At 38.7% G+C, this 24,536-nt stretch overlaps 1 protein-coding gene across 1 annotated transcript in view; it reads right to left on the reverse strand.

Annotated features, from left to right (window-relative positions):
- Positions 1-24,536, reverse strand: part of NRG3 (neuregulin 3) — a 162,895-nt gene that overhangs the window by 111,897 nt on the left and 26,462 nt on the right. The window contains exon 2 of the mRNA XM_062618865.1: positions 3,273-3,346. Coding sequence (XP_062474849.1) covers positions 3,273-3,346 — 74 coding nt within the window. The remainder of the gene's footprint in view (positions 1-3,272; positions 3,347-24,536) is intronic.

The raw sequence follows: 24,536 nt of genomic DNA on the forward strand, positions 1-24,536 counted from the left end.
TAAGATTGCCAGGTCCAACTGTTACCCAAAGACTGCCAAGACCACCACTAAACCATGTAATTGAGAGCCTCATCTACACAGTTTTTGAACAGTTCCAAGGACCGCGATTCCACTGCTTCCCTGGGCAGACTATTCCAATGCCTGAGCACCCTTTCAGTGAAGAAATCTTACCTAATTTTTCCTGGGCCTGCTGGTAATGCTATTTCTGATACAGGCCAGGATGCTGTTGGCCTCTTTGGCTGCCTGGGCACAAGCTGACTCATGCTCAGTTGCCATCAGTCAGCACCCGCAAGGTCCTTTACTGCCAAACACCTTTCCAGCCACTCTTCCCCAAGCCTGTAGTGTTACACTGGGGTTGCTGTGGCCCAAATGCAAGACTCGGCACTTTACCTTGTTGAACCTTATACCACTGGCCACAGCCCATCAATGGAGCCTGTCCAGATCCCTCTGTAGAGCCTTCCTACTCTCCAGCAGATCAATACTCCCACCCAGCCTGGTGTCATTTTCAAACTTACTGAGGGTGCACTTGATCCCCTCATCCAGATCATCAAGGAAGACTCTAAACAACACCAGGCCTAACACAGAGCCCTGAGTTGCAAGAAGTTTCCCCAAACCAGAATCTTAAGTATTTTAACCATTCACCTTAATTAAACTACATGTACATGATTTGGCATGCATTAATCTACATTAAATATACAAAATTTGCATTCATGTCTGCGATGTAAAGTTAAGACCTGCCTAACATACAGCTAAAATGACGTAAAAACCTGGGTTTGGCCTGATACTGTTAAAAATATTGCAGAGCCATATCACATTATTTGTCACTATGCAACCTCAGGTAACAGCTATGCTGAATAAGCTTAGTTTGTTTTAGAGGGATATTTCAAAAAAATAATTCTTGTGTGTGTGAATAACAATTTTAAGACATTTTTGCTGTTTTCCAAGTGGCCGTTGTTCAGATTCTCTTCCCATATAATAAGTGATCTGAAAATGTAACCTGCACTATCACAGGCAAAGTAAGATTAAAAACGCATTGCTTCACCATCTTATGCATGCAAACTTCTAAATATGGTTATCAGATGCATCACTAGCCATTCTGAACACATTTAGTATTGAGAACCCTAAGCAATCCCACAAAATTCAAATGAGCAAAGCACTTCTTCCTAAAACCACCTCAAAATTTGACCCCGTTAGCACCCTTCAGCAGCTCTCTCAACTACAAAACTAAGTTTTTGCAGTGTAACACCATAGCCCTTGGAAATGATCCTACAGTGCATGACTACTGTGTCAAATATTTTTTACACTCCTCAGGTTGTGGAAATAGCAAATATTTCTGTGAGTAATGCTAATTATCTGCACGGTATTCGTTTTTTCCTCTCCAAAAGGAAGATAAATACATTACTGATTTAACTCCTAAGCAAAATGTTGATGCTGTCACTGTCCAGCTGCAGCAGAAAAGTTTCTAATATTTCTATTTCAGGCTAGTCATGCTTAGAACATGTGTATATGCACATACACACACAGACATATATCACACTATGCCAACACACAGAAATGCACCTGAACAGAAGCTTTTCCTCTTTTTAATACAGCTGAGGATCAAATATAAATTAGATTTCAAAACTGACTGAGAAAGTACCTAACTCATGTTAATCTTAAACCAATTGGAAGAGAGCCCCTTGTTGGGCCATAAGTGTGTCCAGTGGATCTACATCAGCATCAAGCCTAGGTCCCCTCCTCTTATATGTCCTAAGTAATATAAATTAATAAAATGAATAATAAAATTGCCTTTGTAGTCAGAACACGTAGAAAGTACATTTCAGCATCAGCCTTAGCTTACCGAGCAAGATCAGACAGCTGGAAAGTTTTATGGAACCAATACAGTCAGAAGCCACAGTAAGTAAGCATTTCCAAAGTAAAGAGAAACAAGTATGTGCAACCAACACAATGCTCAAAGAAATAATAGCAATGCTGTCTGCAGTATATAAACACTGTAAGGCTTTTGGTCTTGTTAGATGCAGCTTGATCTGGGAGACTTTTCTGGGCTTTGTATTGTTTCTGTATGAATTTCCTCTCTGCTCTTGAGAGAATAAAGCTAAATCCCTTGTTAAAACAAAATCAGACAGGTACCACCCTGTCCAGTTAATTGACTGTTCTTTCCCCCACTTTTAGAATACAGAGTACCTTTTTCCTTGACATATACCTCACTTCTGCATTGACACATGCACATACAACTTGGCAGAGGTAAAATCTGCCTATTCATTATAAGCTCTGTACTTTACCTTTAAAGGTCAAGCAGAAGGAAAAGCTAAACCAAATATAAAGCAAACTATAATAGAAGCTATACAACACAGAGAGTTACAAAACAACAGGTGTCTTTGGCAACAGACTTTCACATGGAAAAGCACAAGAAAATAAACAGAAAAAAAAACCCCTTAGAAAACCAAGCATTATTATTCAAAAACCACAAACAAATCAAATTTTAAAGAGCACCCAAAAGCAGAAAACTGAATACATTACAGTTTCCAAGTATAAGAACAAAAACAAGAGCTTGAATATGACCCTTTGTTGCATGTCACTTCATTTAAAATTTTAAGATAAACAACATTAATTAGTAAATGGATTCACTTCCAAGACATTCATCTTGGGTAATATTTTTGACATAGTTTTATTAGTCAACAGAATTTAAAAAGGGCAACAGCAGAGTAGAAGAACATACACGCAGATGGCATTCTGGCATTCACTGAGCAGTGTAATAGAGAGTTACTTTATCTCCAGATTACTATCTGGAAGTCTATTTCTACTCTGCAAATACAGAGCAACTTTACTTGTAAAAGTGAGAAAAAAACCAAAAAACTGACAACACATATTTTCAATGAGATCAGAATCAATGCAGTGCCAGACATTATAAATTTATTTTCTTTTGAAGGAACTATTTTGCAGCCCATATGAGGTTTCTTTTCAGATTAAGTAATTTTATTTCTTCTTGAGTCAACAGTAGAGAAATGTGAATATTATGGGTTTAAGTAGGTATTGCATTATTTCAAATCAAAAGTAGCCAAGTCCACTAATGGCCTGCCCTGCTGCTGCAGCAGCAGATGTTCTGTAACAGAGAATGGAGAATGCATTTTTATCATATCAACAAAAGAAATACTGTTCTCTACACACAACTGGTCCACAGTATGTTTTCTGACAATAAGCAAAGGGTCATCTCACATGACAAGAATAGCCGCCAGCATGGATTAGAAATGTAAGAAAAACATTTGACGTACTTGGATCTGACAAGATTGAGTCCGTTTTCGGCAAAAATTGGTCACAGCGGACTCCTTGGTAGCCCTCTTTGCACCTGAGAAAAAGGGGATAAATGACAAACATATGCATGCGATAGTAAAAGGTTAATTTCAAGGTAGCAGAATGAACTGAAATTCTCCCTGCCAATGCTGCAGGGGACTTGCATATCTACAGTTATTTCAACAACAGTGGAAGCAAGATTATTACTGAAACACAACGGAAACGTAAAATTATTTGCATTTAAAAAAGCTACCCTCATACCTTTGTGATTATTTTAGAAACTTTGAAAAGAAACATCATTTAAGCATAACTTTTCTTTTACATATCAAGTCTGTGAAACAAAGAAAAATTCTCTACAAAATAGACGTATTTGTAATAAAAGAAACTCATTAGGTAACAGAAAGTTTCTGCACTGTACAAACCATCAGATTAACTTGTTTATCTTTTGGTGTTTTAATACACAGGTAACACTTACCTGGCCCTTAATTAATAAGACTAGTTTTCTACTGTGAACAAAACATAACATGTTGAGGCATGACAGACAACGTTAGGCATTGTTTGTGAGTGGACAGTCTTAAGTATCTGTGGGATTGTGTTTTAAAGCACGTAAACCAGAACACCCTCCTGCCTTAAACAAGAACTGGCTTTGACTATTATTTATCTTAAAACTTTACTTTGAAGAAATTTCATTTACTGTATTTGGACTGATCTCAGAAGTTACTCTCACTCAACGAAGTGTACCAGAATCGGACCTTTAATTATTTATTTGCCAAGCAGTTTTTAAGAGAATAGTGATGGACACTTTGATTATAAATGACAGTAACAGAAACTCATCGCACAAAGCTCTTGCATGTCATATAAAAAATATACTCAAATCAGCATTACCACCTTTCATTAGGATTGACAACTACAGCTTGAACGATGTGATAATGTCAGAAGCAGAAATTATCTGCTCATTCACAATGTTTCTAGTCAGGCTTCCTCTAAAAGTTACCTTTTAAAATGCTTTTGGCTTAATAAATTAATGCTTGAGTGAGAAGCACATCTGACCAGCATTGGTTCAGGGATTAGTAAGCACATTTGTGAGAAAATATGTAAATTATAAGAACTCCCATCAGACCAAAACGTAGTAAAACTTTACAGCAAAGACTTAAAATCCCCAAACCCTCCTTTTTGGTTTTTCTCCCTGATGGCTACTTAGTGCTACTTTGGAGATCAGCTTCTTACTGATACTTGCAAACTATAAAATGACTGACTAGGAAAAATTTAATTCTGATCCTACAGCAGTAGTCATAAGTTACCACTTAAGAAAAAAAAAGTGGTTTTGTTTTGCTTTTTAAATGCAGACTATTCAGATATTTAGTTAAAATTGTCCACTAGTCAGAAAAAAAAAAAAAGAAGCCTGCATATGCTCAGACATTGCTGCATGCACCTTTTGCTTCTGATTATCAAATATCATAAGTTGCCTCACATCAAACAGCAACTTTTCTTCAGAGTCTTGAGAGTTGGCAGATTTAAAAGATTAAGAACAACCAACACGGGTGGGGATAGTCTTGTCTTTACATTAGCATTTTCTATTAACTTTCTGACATACATTTGTACCTGCCTCAATTACTATTACCCTATTACAGGCTTAAAATTCTATGTCCTAAACCATTGGTCTGCATGACATAAAAGTGTTCATCACATAGCCTGATTCCACAACTTAAAACTTTGATTCTATCTGCAAGGATAAAAAGTCAGAGAGTGGTATCTCTTGGAAGAGCTGTACCAAGTACTCAGCAGCATGTGTAAATACCCACCAGCCAGGAGCAGGCAGAGCAATGTTACGAGAACCCTCACACCAATGAAAGGAATCCCTTCCCTTCCTCTGATGGCCAATGGGGCACACCTGAGACAGAGGCTCTGCTGCCTTCCTTATCACTTCATTCTTAACAGAACAGAAAATAAACAATCTCATTTCACAGCTAAGAAACAGAGTTTGCATCATTTATTCCAGCTGTTAGGTGGTCCAGGTAATTAATTTTGGTCCAGTTAATTAATTGCTCATGCCAGAATTAGAGAAGAGAAATTCTGCCACTATTAGCTGGTAGGCTGGATTTGCAGGTCTCTATTCCAATTCTACTGTGTCAAGGCCAAAACATCCATCAGTCTTTAGTTTACTAAAATACTTTCTGTATCTTGCAAAAATGGCAAAAGGTGCTGTGGCTACTTTCGCTTTTCATTTAATGTCATTTGCAAAGCTTGCGTTTTATCAGTTGCAAATGTGGCAGATGCCAATAAAGTTAGTGGCCTCAAAAACAATCTGATGAGAGACTCCTTTAATTGGTATAATTATCGCCCCAGCACAAGACCCTGAGTTAGATGTGTTTCTGTGTCTTTCTCTTTCAGACTTTGCAAGAGCAATGGGTTGGAACAGAATACATCACAGAGTCACTCAGATTTACAACTTCTCCCTTGTAAAACCCAGCATCCCTAGCACCTGACTGAATTGCATGCTGCTACAACTACACAGTGCAGACTGGACATAATGATAGCGATGGGTTCCTTCTCATAAAATGTATTGCCTATCATATCAAACTAGTATTTTTATCCTGATTTTATCATACATATAATTCTGCTATTCTCCATCACTATGAAATTGGAGTCAATAATCAGCTGACTGACCTGGATGAGTCTAAAGTAACATTTTCACTTCCCTGTACACTTCAATGAAGTGAAATACCAGAAGAGGAATTTATTTTTGTTACTTTCAAAATTTAGTACAGAAGTGGCTGATATATCAGAGAATAATCTTTAAATGTAATAACAATCTTACACTAACAACTACTATGGCCATAGATAGCCTGTTTTTTTTTTTTAAATTATATTAACTTCTTCAGCAAAGATAAAAACTAATCCTCCTAGTTTCAATGAAACCTTGGAAAGCCATGACATCAAATAATATCAATAACTGCTCTGCAAATATTTCACCAAAGTTCAAACTTCTGTAATTAAGTCTTATGAAACTGGAGTCTTGTAGAACATACATTTGACACTTATAATGTTACAATATGATAAAAGCTAATCATGTTGTTGACTCTTAGCATCTTTGCTACTTTAGCAAAGTACTTTGTATATACATTTATATATGCACATTTGCCATCCGTCCTAAATGGATGGGCAGATGTGATGGTTGTGTTCACGATACTTGGCATACATACATGCTGGTAACTGGCAACACAGCTCTAAGATAAAACGAACAACCAACAAACCCACCACAAAAAATCCCTAAAAATCCAGCACTGTTATGTCACATACAGAAGTTCAGGGAAGTCCAACTGAGCTTGTTCAATATTGCCATATGCAGTGTGAATGATCACATTCCTATTTATGGATGCATTAAAAAAAGCTGTGAGTAATCAGCAAAATCTGGAGAAATGCTTTCATGCAGCCTGTTTGTGAAATGTTCATTTGATTATGTGACAAACAAATGTGTATTAGATATGCCTTTAAAAAGGAATAGGAAAATGAAAGTAGGATAAAATATTGCTTATAGTGAAGCAAAAGCTCCTATCTGCATGTGGGACATCCAGAACAAAGGATGGAATGAATAACCTAAGCTCCTTTGCAGCACCAGAAATCATTCATTTGTGTGCTGAAGCACTGCACTCTTATGAGCAGGCTTGGGCACATGCTTAAGTGCAGGCCGTGGTGAAGGCCTCTATAAATAGTGTTAATTACAGCATCCTTGCAAACTACATATGAAAAAGGATTTTTTTATTTTGCCTTCAGATCTTCACCAAACTAGCTGTATGTCTAGGCTCTAGACCAAAAATATCAACAAGACTGTATGAAGGGAATGATTTAAATCCTTCTGATTAAATTATATGAAAGAAGAATTACAGGTAAAGCTAACCTGCAGCTGCTACAATGCTTGCAAACAGTACATCCCTAAATGCTGCCTCCTAAATTCAAATAAGATTATTTTATCATCTGTTGTTCAGATGTTTCACTGGTAATGTACTTTCTCTAGACTAAATTTTTTCAAGGTCAAAACCAAACTGTACTGTGCACTGCATTTCACAGGGTCACCCACAGTATCCCTTGTGTGAAAAAAATGCTAGCAGAAACACACTTCTCATTCCTGGTGAAAAGTTTTTTCTTTCTACTCCAGCCTATCTGCACTTTAGTATTAAAAGAAACTAGTGTATGAGCGTTCATTCAAGCCTGCTGTCCACATTTTTAATATTAAAGACTATTAAAACATGTATATTCTGGTCAAAGGTATCGCTGGCATTTTCTGTGGATATTTCTCAGAAATGTTTCTTGTGTATTCAAAACTTATGGAACCAGGGGAGATTTCAAATAAATGACTTCATCATCTGTTTGATCATCTATCACACACATGCATCATTTATTTGTGTAGGAATAACACAGAACATTACAGCACTTCAAACCCCTAGATTTGACATAGGACACACCAGTAAAAAGTAAAGTGAATTGGGGCAGGGAGGTGGCAAACTGCATATTAAAGCACAGCTGAAGAATAAAATATATCTAAAGCCACCAGGAGAAAGGAAAGATATTGAAAAGAACCCACTTAGAAGAGTTACAGAATCATAGAATGGTTTGGGTTGGAAGGGACATTAAAGAAGGGACACCTTTCACTAAACCAGGTTACTCAAAGCCCCATCCAACTTGGCCTTGAATACCTCCAGGGATGGGGCAGCCACAACTTCTCTGGGCAACCTGTGCCAGTGCCTCACCACCCTCATAGTAAAGAAATTCTTCCTTATATCTAATCTAAATCTCACCTCTTTCAGCTTAAAGCCATTATCACTTCTCCCGTCACTACATACCTTTGCAGAAAGTCCCTCTCCAGCATTTTAATAGGCCCCCTTTAGGTGCTGGAAGGCTGCTCTCAGGTCTCCACAGAGCCTTCTCCAACTCCCCCAGCCTGTCTTCATAGGAGAGGTGCTCCAGCCTTCTGATCATCTTTGTGGCCCTCCTCTAGACTTGCTCCAACAGCTCCACATCCTTTTTATGTTGCAGGCCCCAAAGATGAATGCAGTACTCCAGGTGGGGTTTCACAAGAGTGAAATAAAAGGGGAGAATCACCTCCCTCAACTTGCTGGCCATGGTCCTTTTGATGCAGCCCAGCACTGGGTTGGCCTTCTGGGCCGCAAGCGCATGCTGCTGGGTCATGCTGAGCTTCTTGTCAATCAACACCTCCAAGTCCTTCTCCTCAGGGATGCTCTCAATCTAGTCTCTGCCCAGCCTGTATCTGTGCATGGGACTGCCCCGACCCAGGTGCAGGACCTTGCTCTGGGCCTTCTTGAACTTCCTGTTTCACACAGGTCCACCTCCCAAGAAGACAATGGAAAAGAAGTTTCCAACACAGCTCTAATCATGCATAAGAGAGTCAAACAGTCATGTGTCGAGCCTTGGTCAGAGTTACTACTGTTATCAGGTAACTGTTTCCACTCAACAGAGTTTGTAGTGAAATACAAATAAGGTGTAATATTTTAACATCAAAACAGCTAATGACTACTGAAGACTTTTCCAGAAATTGCAGGACTCAGGGAGACAAGGTATCTATTGAGTAGCGCTGGCAAAGATAGAATTCTTCTCTGCAAATCTGTTTCTGTAGTTTCACAATGGAAAGACTTTTCCAAGTTGACATGATTTTTCCAATATTTTTTCATAAAAGGATCATGCAACAACTCATGAGCAAACTCTTAAAGGAAAAGGCTTTCCTTACCTGTGATTGTGACTGTGCATGTTAGACCATAGATGCATGTGGTCTGCTGGCAGTAAGTGCATGGGGCAGGGTGTACAGATAGAGTGGAAGGCAGGGTGACAGCTCCTAATATGAAACCGGTTACAAAAGCATACCATACCAACAGGAAAAACTGCCCTTGATAAATGCCTCCCTTGATCTGTTTAACACTCCAACATCTATAATTGAATAAAGCTCAATCTCTTCCTGAAATGAAACACTGGACTTTAAAGCCAGATGAAATAAATTCAGGTTTCCATGAGTGATACAATCCATCTACCTGATCGTACTCCAACTTATTACAGAGAATCATTTTTTAAAATATGCTTGTTAATGCTAGGCTCTATTCTTCTTCCTTGTCCAAAGATGAGAAACTGTAGCTATTTTGTAATCAGACTTTCAAAATACACCAGTTGGATCTTCCAGTGGGTTCCCATCTAACATAGCCATCAGGTCTGTAATGCAATTGTCTAAGTCATATATGACCACAAATATCCAGCAGCAATTTCACTAACCAAACCATCTAGCTACCTAGTATTTACAAACACCCTCAGTGAGAAAAACAGGAAAAACAAACATGGGTTTTTGACATCCTTTAGCAACCTCATTTACAAATACCCAGAGACTTTCAGCACCAAGAATGATGCAAAAAAGCGTAAATAGAAGCGGTAATTAAAAGGTGTGCTTACATAAGTGGGTCTTTAAAACATTACAGCAGTAATACGTGCACCTCTGTGACCAGCAAAGTCTTAGGCACTCCTTGCATAAAATTCTAGCTCCTATGGTCTATGTCATGTGCAAAATACAATCTGCTAATTAAAATTAAACTCAAGCCAATATAAACAGATAAAATTAACTAAAAGGAATTAAAATGAATGCATGGCATTAGAAAGAACAAAATTGGGGACCCAATAAGGACTTGGGTAAAGACACAGTGTTTCTCTGAACACAAACATGAATCCCTTAAGATGGGAAGACCAGAACACTTATCCAAGGCACTCACCACTCTCTTTTTTTTTTTTTTTATTTTTTTTTTCTCTTGCATAATAAAGATTTTACATCAGGGTTTGAATATATTTTTTGAAGACCTTGTGTGACTGGATTAAGATGTATCTGCCTTTTCTTTTTCTTAAAGAAATATGGTTGACTGTTGTGTAAAAAAAAAGGTACAACTCTTAGAGAATACACAATATCAACTTTAAGAAAAAAAATCACTTTTCTGTCAATTTTCTTTTAAAATGCTGCAGCTGTTAAAAATAATTAGAGCAAGTAACCACAAAGAAAATTATATTGAAAAGGCAGCCAGAGAAGGGTGAGGAAAGTTTTTTTCTGCATCCCTTGCCCTAGAACCAAGTCCTGCACCTGGGTCGGAGCAATCCCAGGCACAGCTACAGGTTGGGCAGAGAAGAGATTCAGAGCAGCCCTGTGGAGAAGGACTTGGGGGTGTTGGTTGATGAGAAAATGAACATGAGCCGGCAGTGTGCGCTTGCAGCCCAGAAAGCCAACCGTATCCTGGGCTGCATCAAAAGGAGCGTGACCAGCAGGTCGAAGGAAGTGATCCTGCCCCTCTACTCTGCTCTCGTGAGACCTCACTTGGAGTATTGTGTGCAGTTCTGGTGTCCTCAACATAAAAAGGACATGGAACTGTTGGAACAAGTCCAGAGGAGGGCCACGAGGATGATCAGGGGACTGAGGCACCTCCCGTATGAAGACAGGCTAAGGAAGTTGGGGCTGTTCAGGCTGGAGAAGAGAAGGCTGTGTGGAGACCTCATAGCAGCCTTCCAGGCTCTGAAGGGGCCTATAGGGATGCTGGAGAGGGACTCTTCATTAGGGACTGTAGTGATAGTACAAGGGGTAACGGGTTAAAACTTAAACGGGGGAAGTTTAGGTTGGATATAAAAAGGAAATTCTTTCCTGTTAGGGTGGTGAGGCATTGGAATGGGTTGCCCAGGGAGGTTGTGAATGCTCCAACCCTGGCAGTGTTCAAGACCAGGTTGGACGAGGCCTTAGAGGCCTATACGATTTAGCGTAAGGTGTCCCTGCCCATGGCAGGGGGGTTGGAACTGGATGATCTTAAGGTCCTTTCCAACTATTCTATGATTCTATGATTGGACTTAGTAAGAGAAAGAAGATGTCTGAAAATCAATAAAGAAAGGACTAAAAGATGTAAGATTTATAGGTGCTATCACAGTGTTCAATGAGAACCTACCTCACCTTCAGGTGTCCATTTGTTAAAGATGGCAATTATAACAATAAATGAGGCAGTTCTAAAGAGAGGTGCAAATTCACTACTAAATAGTGGAACAGGTTTGCTGGATGTGTTTCTTTTCCCAGCTTCCTCACCACACACATTAGAAGCTTGACACTGAAGTCTTTTGCTTCCAGCTACTTAATGAAAGCAACAGCCCTGGACTTTTTAAAAAACCTTTCAAATATGTTTTTCATTTTATTTCATAGAGTATTTCCCAATTCAAAAATAGAACCAAATGCAGTCAGGGAAATTAATTTCTCTTTTTCAAGCCCAAGCTAGAAGTATAATGGGTCCTTTGCTTACCACGAAAAAGTGATGAAAGATTTCCAGTCCAGCCCTGCAGATTGAAAAACATTTTTCAAATTTCAGCAAAACTTCCAATTATTTTAATTAGACAGATTTTAAAATACACGTAGGAACTCAGATGCCTGTCTAGTAATAATATCTATAAGGAATAACGCTTGTTATTCCTCTTCTAAACAGCTCAAGGCCACATCAAGCCAGTCCTTATCTACAGAGTGCCTCTTCCAGACTCTCAAAACCCCTCAGTAATTCAGTGAGGTATTTGCTTTGTATTTATTTTTATACCTGGTTTGGAAAGAATAATTGAAGCCACTCTGGAGGTGCCAGTTAAAACATCCTTAACTACTAACAGATGCTCTGCAGAAATGATGCCCTCTCACTTTACGGCAGGAAATAAACATGCCTCTTCATATGATCAGCACATTTGACATTTTATAGATAAGAACAGTTTGACATGCAATGTAATTGTCTAGCAAAGTTCGAATAGAAAAGCATTTTCCAAAATAACTCTTCCTTACCACATTAAGTATAATTTAGAACCTAGAAAATGAATGGTGTTAAAATTCAGGCAAGCCATTTTCCAGAGCCATTTAAAGTTGTTAACTAAAAAACTCCAAATCTTTAAAGTTGCCCCATTATACAGAAAGATTTAGTAAGTCTTGAGTAGAATAGTTTTTTTTTTTTCCTGAAGAGACAACTATACCTGTTGTAATGACATTATGGCATGTGGAACACTATGCAGATTTAGCAAAAAACCAGTAACTAAAGCTCTCCTGCTAACAGATGAAGAGCTTACCATTCAGCCAAAAGTCTTAGGGTCAACATAGGAAATTTAACTACAGAAGGCAGATTCAAGCCTACTAGTGATTCTAACATTTTTTTCCGCAAGTAGCTAATGCAAGTTTCACCAGCAAACATATTTGTAATTTTGCAGGGTTTGGATGAATATGCTTCAGACTACAGGATGTGTATTTACTGCAAGAAATTCTATCTGACTACTGACTGACAGTATCTGACCCATCAGTGACATCATTATTTATTTGTAGAAAATGGAAACTTTACCCATGGAAAACAAGGAATGTTAATTCATTAACTGTAAAAAGAAACAAAATTCTAGGATATTAATGCAGCTTAAGCTCCATTCTTAGCAGATCTGTACAAGAATCTTTTAAAATCGTAATTATTTCATTGCTTCTTGTGAACACGTTTGGTACACTGACCATCTGTTCTAGGGGGGGTTTGTGTGCACATAAATCTTGCGACAATATACTCAAATGCTGTTATTTTCTATGCAAGATAAAATTTCCAAGCTTTTAAAAAAGTAAATTTTCTTCAGAGTGAAGTTCTGATGCCAATATGTTAGAAGCTACTTTTAATACATTACCTCCAAGTAGGTTAGCTACTCAAGACGTGATATGCAGCAAGTAAGGGCAAATTTGTGTTGCTCTATGTACATTTTTATTACTTGCCAAACACGCAAAGCAGCTCTCTGGTTGACATGATTCTCACTACCAGCTATGTGATAATGCACAGGAATCCAAAACATGTTACTTTGTGGTTATTTGTGGGCAGAAAGTAGTGTAAACAGGATCATTTAATTTGATGGCTTTTCTGCACCTTTTGTAGGAAGAGCAGCAGAAACAGAAACATTGATACAGACAAGGGAACTCTCAACAATTGTGTCAATGTTTAAATCCAGGTTAACACAACTGAGAAGATTAAGTCCTTCTTAGCAGTTCACCTCTGCAAAATACTAGTCTTATACATTAAGGTATATAAACTGCTTAAATTCAAGGAAATAAATGGCAGTTACATCAGAAATAATAACGCACTGAAGAGAACAGCATTCACAAAAAGACCTGCTACGTTCAAGTTAACAACTGAATATGTTCTCAATACTTTTTGAAAAAGTAGAAAGTTGCATGAAAAGTCTCCAAAGCCCCCGCCGCCAAACCCAACAAAAAAGAAAACTTTGAGACATGGAGTATTACTAAATAATGGCAAGTCAACAGGTAGCACTCATCTGATGTGCTTGCTGCCAGAAAATACTACTCATACATATAAGACTCTTGCTTGATTCCATTTTTTTTTCAAAATAATGGCAGCTGAAAGCAATAATCAGGAAAGTCATTATGTCCCATTTAAGATCATTTTGTCAATTACAATTAGTCTCTGACAAGATGTCCCTATGAAATCTGAGGAATACATTTGCTTCTCTTGAATTCCTGATCGTAAGTCAACTGAACTCAGCAATGCGTTTCTTATAATTCTCTTGTGAATTCAGGTGAAAGAAAACTGGCACAGCTCTCATTGCCTCTAAACAGACTAAATTTTGCTCATCAAGTACACACAAAAGGAGCAGAACAGGTCATTCTGATCTTACTCATTCTTATTTCAAGGAAAAAAAATACTAAAGAGTAAAGCCTTTATGAGGAAGAAATTAGAGGATGTCTGCTGCACACTGCTTTCCTCCTGTGTGACCTTCAACCAGTACTTAACAGCATTATCACTTACAACACTGCTGTAATAGCAGCATAGTAGGATCAGCACAGCCTTCCCCTCAGCTTGAACTTTGTGAGGATAAATTATCAAAAATACCCCCACGCAATAACGGTGGCAGTGTAAGCATCAAGGCCATACAAATAATAAATACACCTTTAACATTTTCTGCAGAAATCAGAAAACTTGCATTGTCAACCTCATTCATTCAACACGTTTTTCTTCAGGAAAAAAAAAAATTTAAGACTTTAAAAAAATTAATCTATGTTAATTAAACATGCATTAAACATAGGCTACAATGAAAATCAGGATATTCTGATTTCCCATTTTAAATTTATGTTCTAAAATATCAATACATCAAGTAATGAGAAAGCAAAGGTTGGTATTCCCATCTACTCTCATGTAGGGTATAAGTTCCTTTCTAGAAACAGAATATAAAGACTGCTTGTAATTTGGAGCACAGAACGCTACTGCGGTGGTCTTGGCTGGGATAGAGCTAGTTTTCTCCCTAGTAGCTAGTATGGGGCCATGTTTTGGATTTGTGCTAGAAACAATGTTGCTAACAAAGGAATGATTTAGTCACCGCTGAGCAGTGCTTACTCTGCGCAAAAGCATTTTCTGCCTCTCACACCTCCCACCAGCGAGTAGGCTAGGGGCGCACAAGAGTTGGGAGAGGATGCAGCTGGGAGCTGACCTCAGCATAAAAAGCCGGTGGAAAAGGGGGTATTTGTATTTCTGTTCTTGTAACTGCAAAACTAAATAACTACATTTCTATATAAATTGATTATTCACAAGTCAGATCAGCCCTGCAGTGAAACATATTTATCCCGCTTTTGTGTATGGAATATAAATCTTTTCATAATTCAACTCTGACTGAAATCATTACTCTACAAACTCATCATCATTATAAGTTTACCTATGCCTCTAATGAGGTGGGGCTTTTTCCGCCAGTGGTATTTAATAAGTTCCTTTAAACATCAGTATACAGATCAGAAAATTGAAAAAAAATACCAGGGTTGCTTATTCCAATAATATCAAATAGTCTATTCCTTTTGCTTGCCTTTACTGACTTTCAAAATTATTACAAATGAGATCCCCATTAATTTCATTTATTTTTACCCACTAAGTGTGTTTCTAAACAGAAGAGAACCCCTCTGAAAAATATCCTATCATGATTTGCTTATTGCCCAAACATGGTGGCTTTTCCTGTTAGAGGTATCTGCTTCTTTACTCCCCTCCTGGTAAATGATCTACATGGTAAATTTAATTTGAATTCTATCCTGTTAAAGAATATTTATAATGTATTTTGCATATGAAACAACACATTTTGAGATATGGAAAAAGAGTAAAACCTGTTTTAGAGCTATGCTATTCCCTTTCTACAGAAAGAAAGATAAGATTTGCTAACATAATAATATCTTATTACATTCACTTGAACAGCTAAACCCCCACAATTCTCCAGCCCCAGTATGTTCCTACTGAGTGCTTAGTGAGAAAGAGAACTACCTCTCAAAATATATGTCTATGAATAATATTTTAAAGAAACCAAAAAGATAACCAGCTTAAAACACATGTGGGGGATGATCTGTATAACTGCAGTTTAAAATACTTTTAATTTATGTCATATGAGTTAAAGATTTGCACTTAAACCTGGTGTCCCTTTCGATATATTTTTTGTTAAACAATCAGTAACCATTCACATGGGATTTACAGTGAAATGGCTTCATTTGATTTGACATAGAATTAAAAATGTACCCTGATGCAATAGGGACTGATACAGAAGTGTTACAAGCTTAAAGCTGCAACAAGGATTAATCATTTGAAGTCTTAAAAATAACACTAAGGAAGATACATACTGTTGTCTTTTCCTTTTAGATGCTTATCTGAATTCTTAAAGATCCCACTATTGATTTAAAACTATGCTTTTTAAATCCACGTTCTCATAATTTGTTTCCAAGGCTCCTCTGAAGTTAGAATAAAAGAGCAGGAACAAACACAGATATATCTGGGGCAAAAGTCAAGTTAAAACAGAGCTAAAAATCAGCATTTTAGAGTTTCAGGTTAACATAACCTAACGTGATATACAAAATTAAGTGCTTTGGTTTGTTCTTAGCCATTTTTACATCAACTCCAGACTAAATAATTAGACCTACACAGCCTAATTACAAGCTAATACCTAAGAAAACCCCCAAACCCACATGGAAACCTCACCAAACACCCCTAAACCTATCTTGGCTTCTAGTACATAAGAAATTGACATTATTCATGCATTCAGAAGCAGAGAGGTATTACATATAAAATAATATCACAAAAATAATATTAATAAGCATATCTGCATTAATTTTAGAAGTCAGGTAAAAATTTTTTTGTATTCCAAATAATTCAAGAGTCTTACCTTTTGATGGTAAACATAAACACAATTTTTTCTCTAAAAAAACATGTTCTTAGTTTCATAAATAATGGTTTTCTTAGATATAAAATACAAAATCACGTCTTATTTAAAAAACCTCAACCTGCAAAGATTTACAACTTAATTGAAAGGCTTCTGTCTCTAGAGCTGTATCATGGAAAATTAAATCCATCAATCCTGAAGAATGTTCTTCTTTTTCACTTCAAATTCTACCAGAGTCAGGAAAAAAAGTTTCCAAGTAATTAGACAAGTTTTGTGTATCTATCACCGTTAATAACCTGAGTCCCAGTGTGCTATATAAGCAAATCAACAAAATGAATAAACAATACAGCAGTTACAGGAAAGAACAGCTTCCTTCGGCAACTTCCTGGAGTTTGCTTTTGGAAGACTGAGGTGTTTCTCTCTCCTCCTTTCCCACCAGCTTTCTGCAAGTACCTTTCACCAGTTCTTACACTTGGGAACACAGTCCTTGGTAGCAGGTTTGGAACTCTTCCCTGCTCTTCTTCACTTCTTGCAAACTGGCTTCATTCTTATTGTCCTCTATTCTACAGGTTTAACAACCTGCCCCAAAAGCAATATAACCTCTGAAGTGCCCCACTCACTTATATAGCCTAAGTTGATCCAGAATTCCAACTCTCAAAGATGCTCTCTTGGAAGAATAGCACATAAGAAATCACATCAACAAAGTTAAGTATGATACACAGGCAGCTGTATGCTGTTTAAAACTTTGGTGCATCTGGCATGAGGATAGGCTGAGAGAGTTGGGATTGTTGAGCTTGACGATAAGGTTCAAGGGGGATGGTATCAATGTGCAGAAATGCCAGGTGGAGGGACTGCAGAAGACAGAGTAAACTCTTCTCAGTGACAGTGTAAACACAACAGAGAATTGGAAAACATTGAAACACAGGAGACTCAAACATTAAAAATCTCCTCCTGTTTTACTGTGAGGGTGGCAAAAGACTGGAGCAAGTTGCCCACAGTATCTATCCTTTGAGGCATTCAAAACTCATGTGGACAGTCCTGAACAACTTGCTGATCCTGCTTAAGAAGGCTGGACTAGATGAACTGCAGAGGTGCATCCCTGCCTTAACAATTTTATGATAAATGGATCACAGAACTGTTAGGGCTGGAAGTTACCTCTGGAGATCATCTAGTCCAACTCCCCTGCCAAGGCAGGGTCACTTAGAGCAGGTTACACAGGAACGTGTCCAGGCAGGTTTTGAATGTCTCCAGACAAGGAGACTCCACAGCCTCCCTGGGAAGCCTGTTCCAGTGCTCTGCCACTCTCAATGTAAAGAAGTTCTTTATGCTGAGGTGAAACTTCTTGTGTTTTAGTTTATGGCCACTGCTCCTTGTTGTGTCGCTGGGCAGTACTGACAAGAGGCTGGCACCATTCTCCTGGCACCCACCTTTGAGATATCGATATGCAATATCAAGATCACCTCTCAGTCTTCTCTAGACTAAATAGGCCCAGCTCCCACAGTCTCTCCTCATAAGAGATGCTCCAGAATCCTGATCTGTGGCTCTCTGCTGGACCCTCTCCAGTAGCTCTTTGTCTTGTATTGAGGAGTACCGCCCTGGACACACTACTTATATGTGGTGTCATCAGGGTTGAGTAGAGGGTCAATGGATCACTTCCTTGACCTGCTGGCCACACTCCTCCCAATGCACCCCAGGATACACTACTGGCTCTCCTGGCCGCAAGGGCATGCTGCCAGCTCATAGTCAACTTGTCAACCACCAATACTTCCAGGTCCTTCTCAGCTGAACTGCTCTCTAGCAGGTCAGCCCCCAGGCTGTACTGGTACCTGGGAGTCTTCCTCCCCAGGTACAGTACCCTGCACTTGCCCTTGTTGAACCTCATTAGGTTTCTCTCTGTCCAGTTCTCCAGCCTATCAAGGTCTCAAATGGCAGCTCAGCTTTCAAGTGTGTCAGCCACCCCCCACATACATCATCAGCAAACTTGCTCAGGGTACATTCTATCCCTTCATTGGGGTAGTTGATAAGGAATTAAAAGATCATTTCTCTGAGAATTACAAGTTTCCACAGGGAAAAAAAAAAAACAAAACAGAAACAAAACAAAACAATAAACCAACGCCCGCCCCCTCCAAAAAAAAAAGCAAAACCAACCAACCAACCAAAAAACAGAGAAAAAACACCTCCCTAATTTCTGCTTCCTCACAAAAAAAAAAATCTGCTCCACCCCCCCCCAAAAAAGAACCCACCAAACACAGCAAAACCTTTATAAATGCGATCCTTTCTAGAGAAGCAAAATTTGCCTGAAACCCAGCATATTTCCTAAATCCCAGTATAACTGTATAACAATCATTTGGCCTCATGAAAGACAGATGTGAGGAAAACAGATTTCCACATCTGAAAACAACATTCTCTGCTTTCTAAATGAAGTGCTTATATGAATCATGGAAATCAATCACACATGCTCCTTTTCTTACTAAAGAAAGATGTAGGCTCTCTATATAGGGATTGTTTTCTCCTCCCCATGCCCCAAAGCTAAAAGGTCTCATTTCATCATCTGCTTTCAAAGTAACTCACCTCACTTAGAGCTATAATACAAAGAATAAATGACATAAATGAAATGCCATGTGCCAGCTGATTATATCAGTTTCATTTTTTTCCCTTTTTTTATAAAAACATTTGAAGACTTTTGACCTTTTTATCCTGTTTTGATTGATAGAGTATATTGCACCCTGGGGAGACAAAAAAAGAAGCAAGAGCTAAATCACAGAGGCAAAGCAAAAGATTGCATACAGTTTGGAGAAAGCACTTTACAACAAAGCAGATGGCTGCAAAAAACAAGACATTTTTCTGAAGTCTAGCTGACATGATCTGTACTGATTCACTGTTGGAAAGCAATTACCAAAAATATCAATACAATACAAGTATTTGTAAAACATTGCACCTATTTTTTTTTCAAACACCTCTGTCAGGAAAAATTACTGATTTTTTTTCCTCAAGAGATGCTTATTTCAACAACCACCTATAACTTCTTCCTGTATGTTTCTGCTATCTCAGTGTATGGAGCTGTGTATTTCAGAAAAAAGGAGAGCCTTCAATAATTCATAAAGTGAAGCAGCACTAGTTAGAATACAGGAGTACAGCAGAACCAGTTCTGAAGTTCACTGCATATAACTGAGCTTACCCAAGCCTTTTATCTTCCTTAGAAAGAAAGAATATGTACACGAGACAAAGGTTTCTCAGAGGAAGTGGAACTACTGTAATAAGAATTAGTCACAGGACTTCTGTTTCAAAGTAGAGCCTCAATTATTTTCCACACCACTTTGTGTCCTCGCAGTATCCAGCATTATCTTAATGATACATGGATAATGAAATTCATTGCATAACCTTTCAACTGCTCCTGCATTCTCAGGAGAAAATGATACTTTTGCACTAGCTATTGTGCTTTCATTCACAGATATTTGTAAGGAGAGGGTACATGTATGGATGTGGATAGTATGCGATAACATCCTGGTTTTAGTTGGCAAAGCATACTGCTCACCTAGCTATAGCTGGACAGAAAGGCAAGTGGAAAAAATAATGCTCTCTTCTACTAAATCGAAGTTTACCTGGCATTCAAATGTTTACATAATGCAAGTCTCTTCACATGCATTAAGCTCAGAATCTATTTTTAACGCCTAACTCCCTACTGCACTTCAAAATAACCCATGCTGACTTCCAGTTACTGCAACTGATACTACTTAAAACTCAACATAGCCTTTGATATCTTCAGGAGGACAAACACCAGTGCTCTGTAAATACTTTCTGCACTTCACTCCCCTTATCAATTTAGTACTTACTCTTCCCTCCCCAACCCACCAGAGATGCTTAAGTAATCCCTACGTGACCGAACATTTGCCTAATTCAATTTTAGAAGGACAATGTTACCCCTAAACCATTCTGTTCTACTTAAACATACAGCCACAAAAGCTGCCACCTCTTGGTGGGATTTCAGTTAAGTAAATCCGTGCTTCAAGATTTGTGACCATCTGGTGAGACGATAAAACTTTCTTGCTACAGCAGAGAGGAAATACGCACCACTGAGGTGCACATACTTACCACAGAATCATAGAATAATTAGGGTTCGAAAGGACCTTAAGATCATCTACTTCCAACCCCCCTGCCATGGGCACAGATGGCTCACCCTGAACCATGTTACCAAAGATTCCATCCAACCTGGCCTTGAACACTGTCAGGGATGGAACATTCACAGCTTTCTTGGGCAATCCATTCCAGTGCCTCATCACCCCCGTAATAAAGAACTTCTTCCTTATATCTAACTTAAACTTTCCCTTTTTAAGTTTGAACCCGTCACACCTCTCCAGCATCCTTGTAGGCCCCAGTACAATGCCTCTTGAGTGAAACAAGTTCTTCACTCTCAAGCAGCTTGGCAAGACCTTCCTGAAAGGAAGAAGCTCAGGCTATGGCTACTCAAAAGCAGAATTCATGCTATGGCCACCTTGACTTTTTGGCACACCAAGAGAACTGTACTTAAACTAGAAGGCCCGCCTGCAGCTCAATTGGCCAAGTCCCTCTAGGTGGAATGAAATCTAAAAAATAAAGCACAGTGTGGACTATGGACCCCCGCTTTTCTTGGGAACATGAATTTTCTTGAATCCTATGAAAATGCAAAGATGCAGATGGAGTTACCAGAGCTATCATCTGATTTTAATACCTTCTCCTACAGCCTACACATGGTGTTATGCGGCTAAGACCTTACACCACTCAGAACTCTCTCATTAATTATATTAGATTTCCTTATGTGCTGCATGGTGGATCGAGCTCCCTTCTTATTTGATGTGAGTTTCCATAAGCAAAACATCAAGTTTAAGAAAGCAAACTACAACAAGAGTCATGGTTATTTTTTCTTCTCTTTTTATGCTAGTGCTATACTTGTTTTGTATTGTTTCATTTTTGTTTGCCTGCTTATGCACCTACTTCAGCTCTCAGCAAACACAGGTTTCTAGACTATAAATAAAACATACATGAAAAATGTTTCTGCCTATAGTTTCACCTTCTACATTTCCTAATATTCTGCTTTTTATATACCTATGTTCTGTAAACACAGATCCTGTGGCACTTCAATACACTTGATGCTCTAGCAGAAGAGGACTGCTGTCATTTCTAACTATTTTAAAACTATGAGCAGATGTTCAACCTGACAACATAAGAAATAACTTCAGATGAGTAACAAGAGATTATTTTTCAAAGACATTCATAAAATTCCACTATGTTTTTTAAGTTCTATAACTGTTCCAAGGGTGAAAACCAAATTTTTACAATGTGGATATTCTACAGCCAACCTGAATTTTTTTCATTATCTCTAAAATACTCTTCCTTAGTAAAAAAGCCTGCAGGATTTACACGAATATATTTTTCAAATATACAGTGTCACTCAATGCCCCAAAATGCTGATTTCAAAATTGTCAATGGAACTAGCACTCAGCTTCTGAGGCTGATCATGTCAGCTTCTGAGCGTATTTTCTTCTTCCAAAGAAGGGCTTATTTAGCATTTAATTTCCAGTGTGAAGTTTCAGTGGGAGCACTTACCCAAAGTTTAAGTTTTTCTTGGAAAGGCTGGATGTGTAACTTCCCTTATAGAACACAGCATTTCCCAGTGATAAACTCCCTCCCAAACCTCTACTGGACAAAATAAGGCTCCCCTGAAGAAAAAAAAAAAAAATAAAAAAAAATATTGTTGATGAGGATGTGTACAGCATCCACTCATCCTGATAAATGCACTGTACATGTTTATACACACATGGAGGTTCCCAATGCTTCAGAGAAACTACATAAGAATAATATTATTAATGAAGCCTCAGTACAGTTCAAGTCATATATCTAGGATTTAAATAGACTGTAATCTAAGTCCTTAACTGAAGACTTAGGTGGACTGTAGTTCACAACTATTTCCATATGTATTTCTGATTTCTTTTTAGAAGATGTCATGAGCCAGACAACTCATTCACTCACTCCCCCCCTTCTTTCCCTCCCCCTACTCCCAGAGGGACGGAGAGGAGAATTGAAAAGAATGCAACTCCCACGGGTTGAGATAAGAACAGTTTAGTAACTAAGGTATAACACAAATCACTGCTGCTACCACCAATAATAATAATGATAAAGGAAATAACAAGGGAAGAGAATACATCACCTCACCACCAGCTGACCGATAACTCACCCCACCGCACCAGACCAAGCACCCACTGATACCTCCTCCAACCCCGCAGTCTCCCAGCCTTTCTGGCTAACTCCCAGTTACATCCTGGGCATGACGTGCTGTGGTATGGAATACCTCTTTGGCTAGCTTGGGTCAGGTGTCCTGTCTCTGCTTCCTCCTGGCTTCCCCTCCTCCCTGGCAGAGCATGAGGCTCACAAAGTCCTTGGCCAAACCAAACAACATTGTTGTCAGCTCTGTTCCCAGGCCGAAAGTCAAAAACACAGCACTGCACCAGCTACCAAGATGGAGAAAAATGACTGCTACTGCTGAACCCAGGACAGAAGAATAACAGGAAATAATCTATGATTCTAGCATTTACTGTGAGTTTTGTATTCAATTTACTTTGCATAAGTTAAACAGAAATTCGCCTTTGTATTCAAACCTCAGCAATCTTCTAGTGCTTAGTCAGTAATCATTTTTCTTATTTTTATGATAAAAATGGAGACAGTTTTGCTTGTATAAACTGAAATACTAGGTATATTGACTGAAACACACAAAGCTACATTATGCAAAGGATTTTAAGTCTTGCAAGCTAACTCAGTGAAGCTGGCTTCAGTATAAATACATGTATACAACAGGTCAAAAGAGTACACTATTTTGGGCTGTAAAAGAATTTCACAGAACACTTTTAATATAGATTACATATACAGAGAATACCCTTAAAGTAATGGTGGAAGCACAATCCAGCCTTGTGGAATGATTTTCAGCTGCAGGCAACAAACAGCTGCCAACTGGCTTTCGTAAAACAGTTATTCTTAAAAAATAAACAAAAGGAAAAGAAAAAATCTGAAGGTGCCTGAAGTATGCTCAAGTGATATCCTTTTCATGGGCTGAAAACCATCTAGACCAGTTCTAAGTGACTACATCACAAATACACATGAATAACAAAGCTAGTCACCCAAACAAATCAACTAACACAAGTGTGTATTTATACTGTGTTGTTTGGTGGTCTGTTGTTCTGAGTAGTGATAATGACTTCTTTACCTCTGCTAGTGATGCCCTTCTTGATGTAACCCAGCACCCTGCTGGCTTTCTTTGCTGCAGCTGCACACTGCTCACTCATACTGAGCTTGCTGTCCACCAGGACCCCCATGTCTCTTTCCACAGAGCTGCTCCTCAGCTGGGTAGATCCCAGTCTGTGCTGCACTACTGGATTGTGTTTTCCCAAGTGCAAGACCTTATGCTTGTCCTTGTTGCAGTTCATGACGTTCTTGTTACCCCACTCTTCCAGCCTATCCATGTCATCCTGCAGACTCTCCCTTCTGCAGTGCCCGCTTCCTCACTCAGTTCGTTATCATCAGCAAACTTGGTCAGGGTACACTTGATCTCATCTTCCAGCCCACTTATGAAGACATTAAAAAGAGCTGGGTGCAATATTAATCACTGGGGGATGCCACTAGTGTCAGGTAACCAGTTTGAAACCGAGCTATTTACCAGCACCTCCCGGGTGCAGGCTGGCAGCCAGCTCCCCACCTATTGCACAGAGCACTTGTCTGGACTGTAATGCATCAGCTTCTCTAGAAGGAGGCTGTGGGAAACCATATCAAAAGCCTTGGAGAAATCCAGGTAGACAATGTCCATCATTTGCTGTGCATCAACCAAGCAGGTTACATTTTTGTAAATGTCATCAGGTTTGTCAAGCACAATGTGCCCCTGTTGAGTCTGTGCTGTTTTATCCCAACCACATGCTTCATTTGACTTGTGGTAGCCCCCAGGAGGATTGGCCCCATACCTTTCCCAGGGAACTGAAGAAAGACTGATGGGCCTATAATTTCCTGGGTTCTCCTCT

The sequence above is a fragment of the Pezoporus occidentalis genome, unplaced genomic scaffold, assembly GCF_034315485.1.
Source record: "Pezoporus occidentalis ecotype Australia unplaced genomic scaffold, CSIRO_AGI_Poc_V1 ctg204, whole genome shotgun sequence".
Lineage (NCBI taxonomy): Eukaryota > Metazoa > Chordata > Aves > Psittaciformes > Psittacidae > Pezoporus > Pezoporus occidentalis.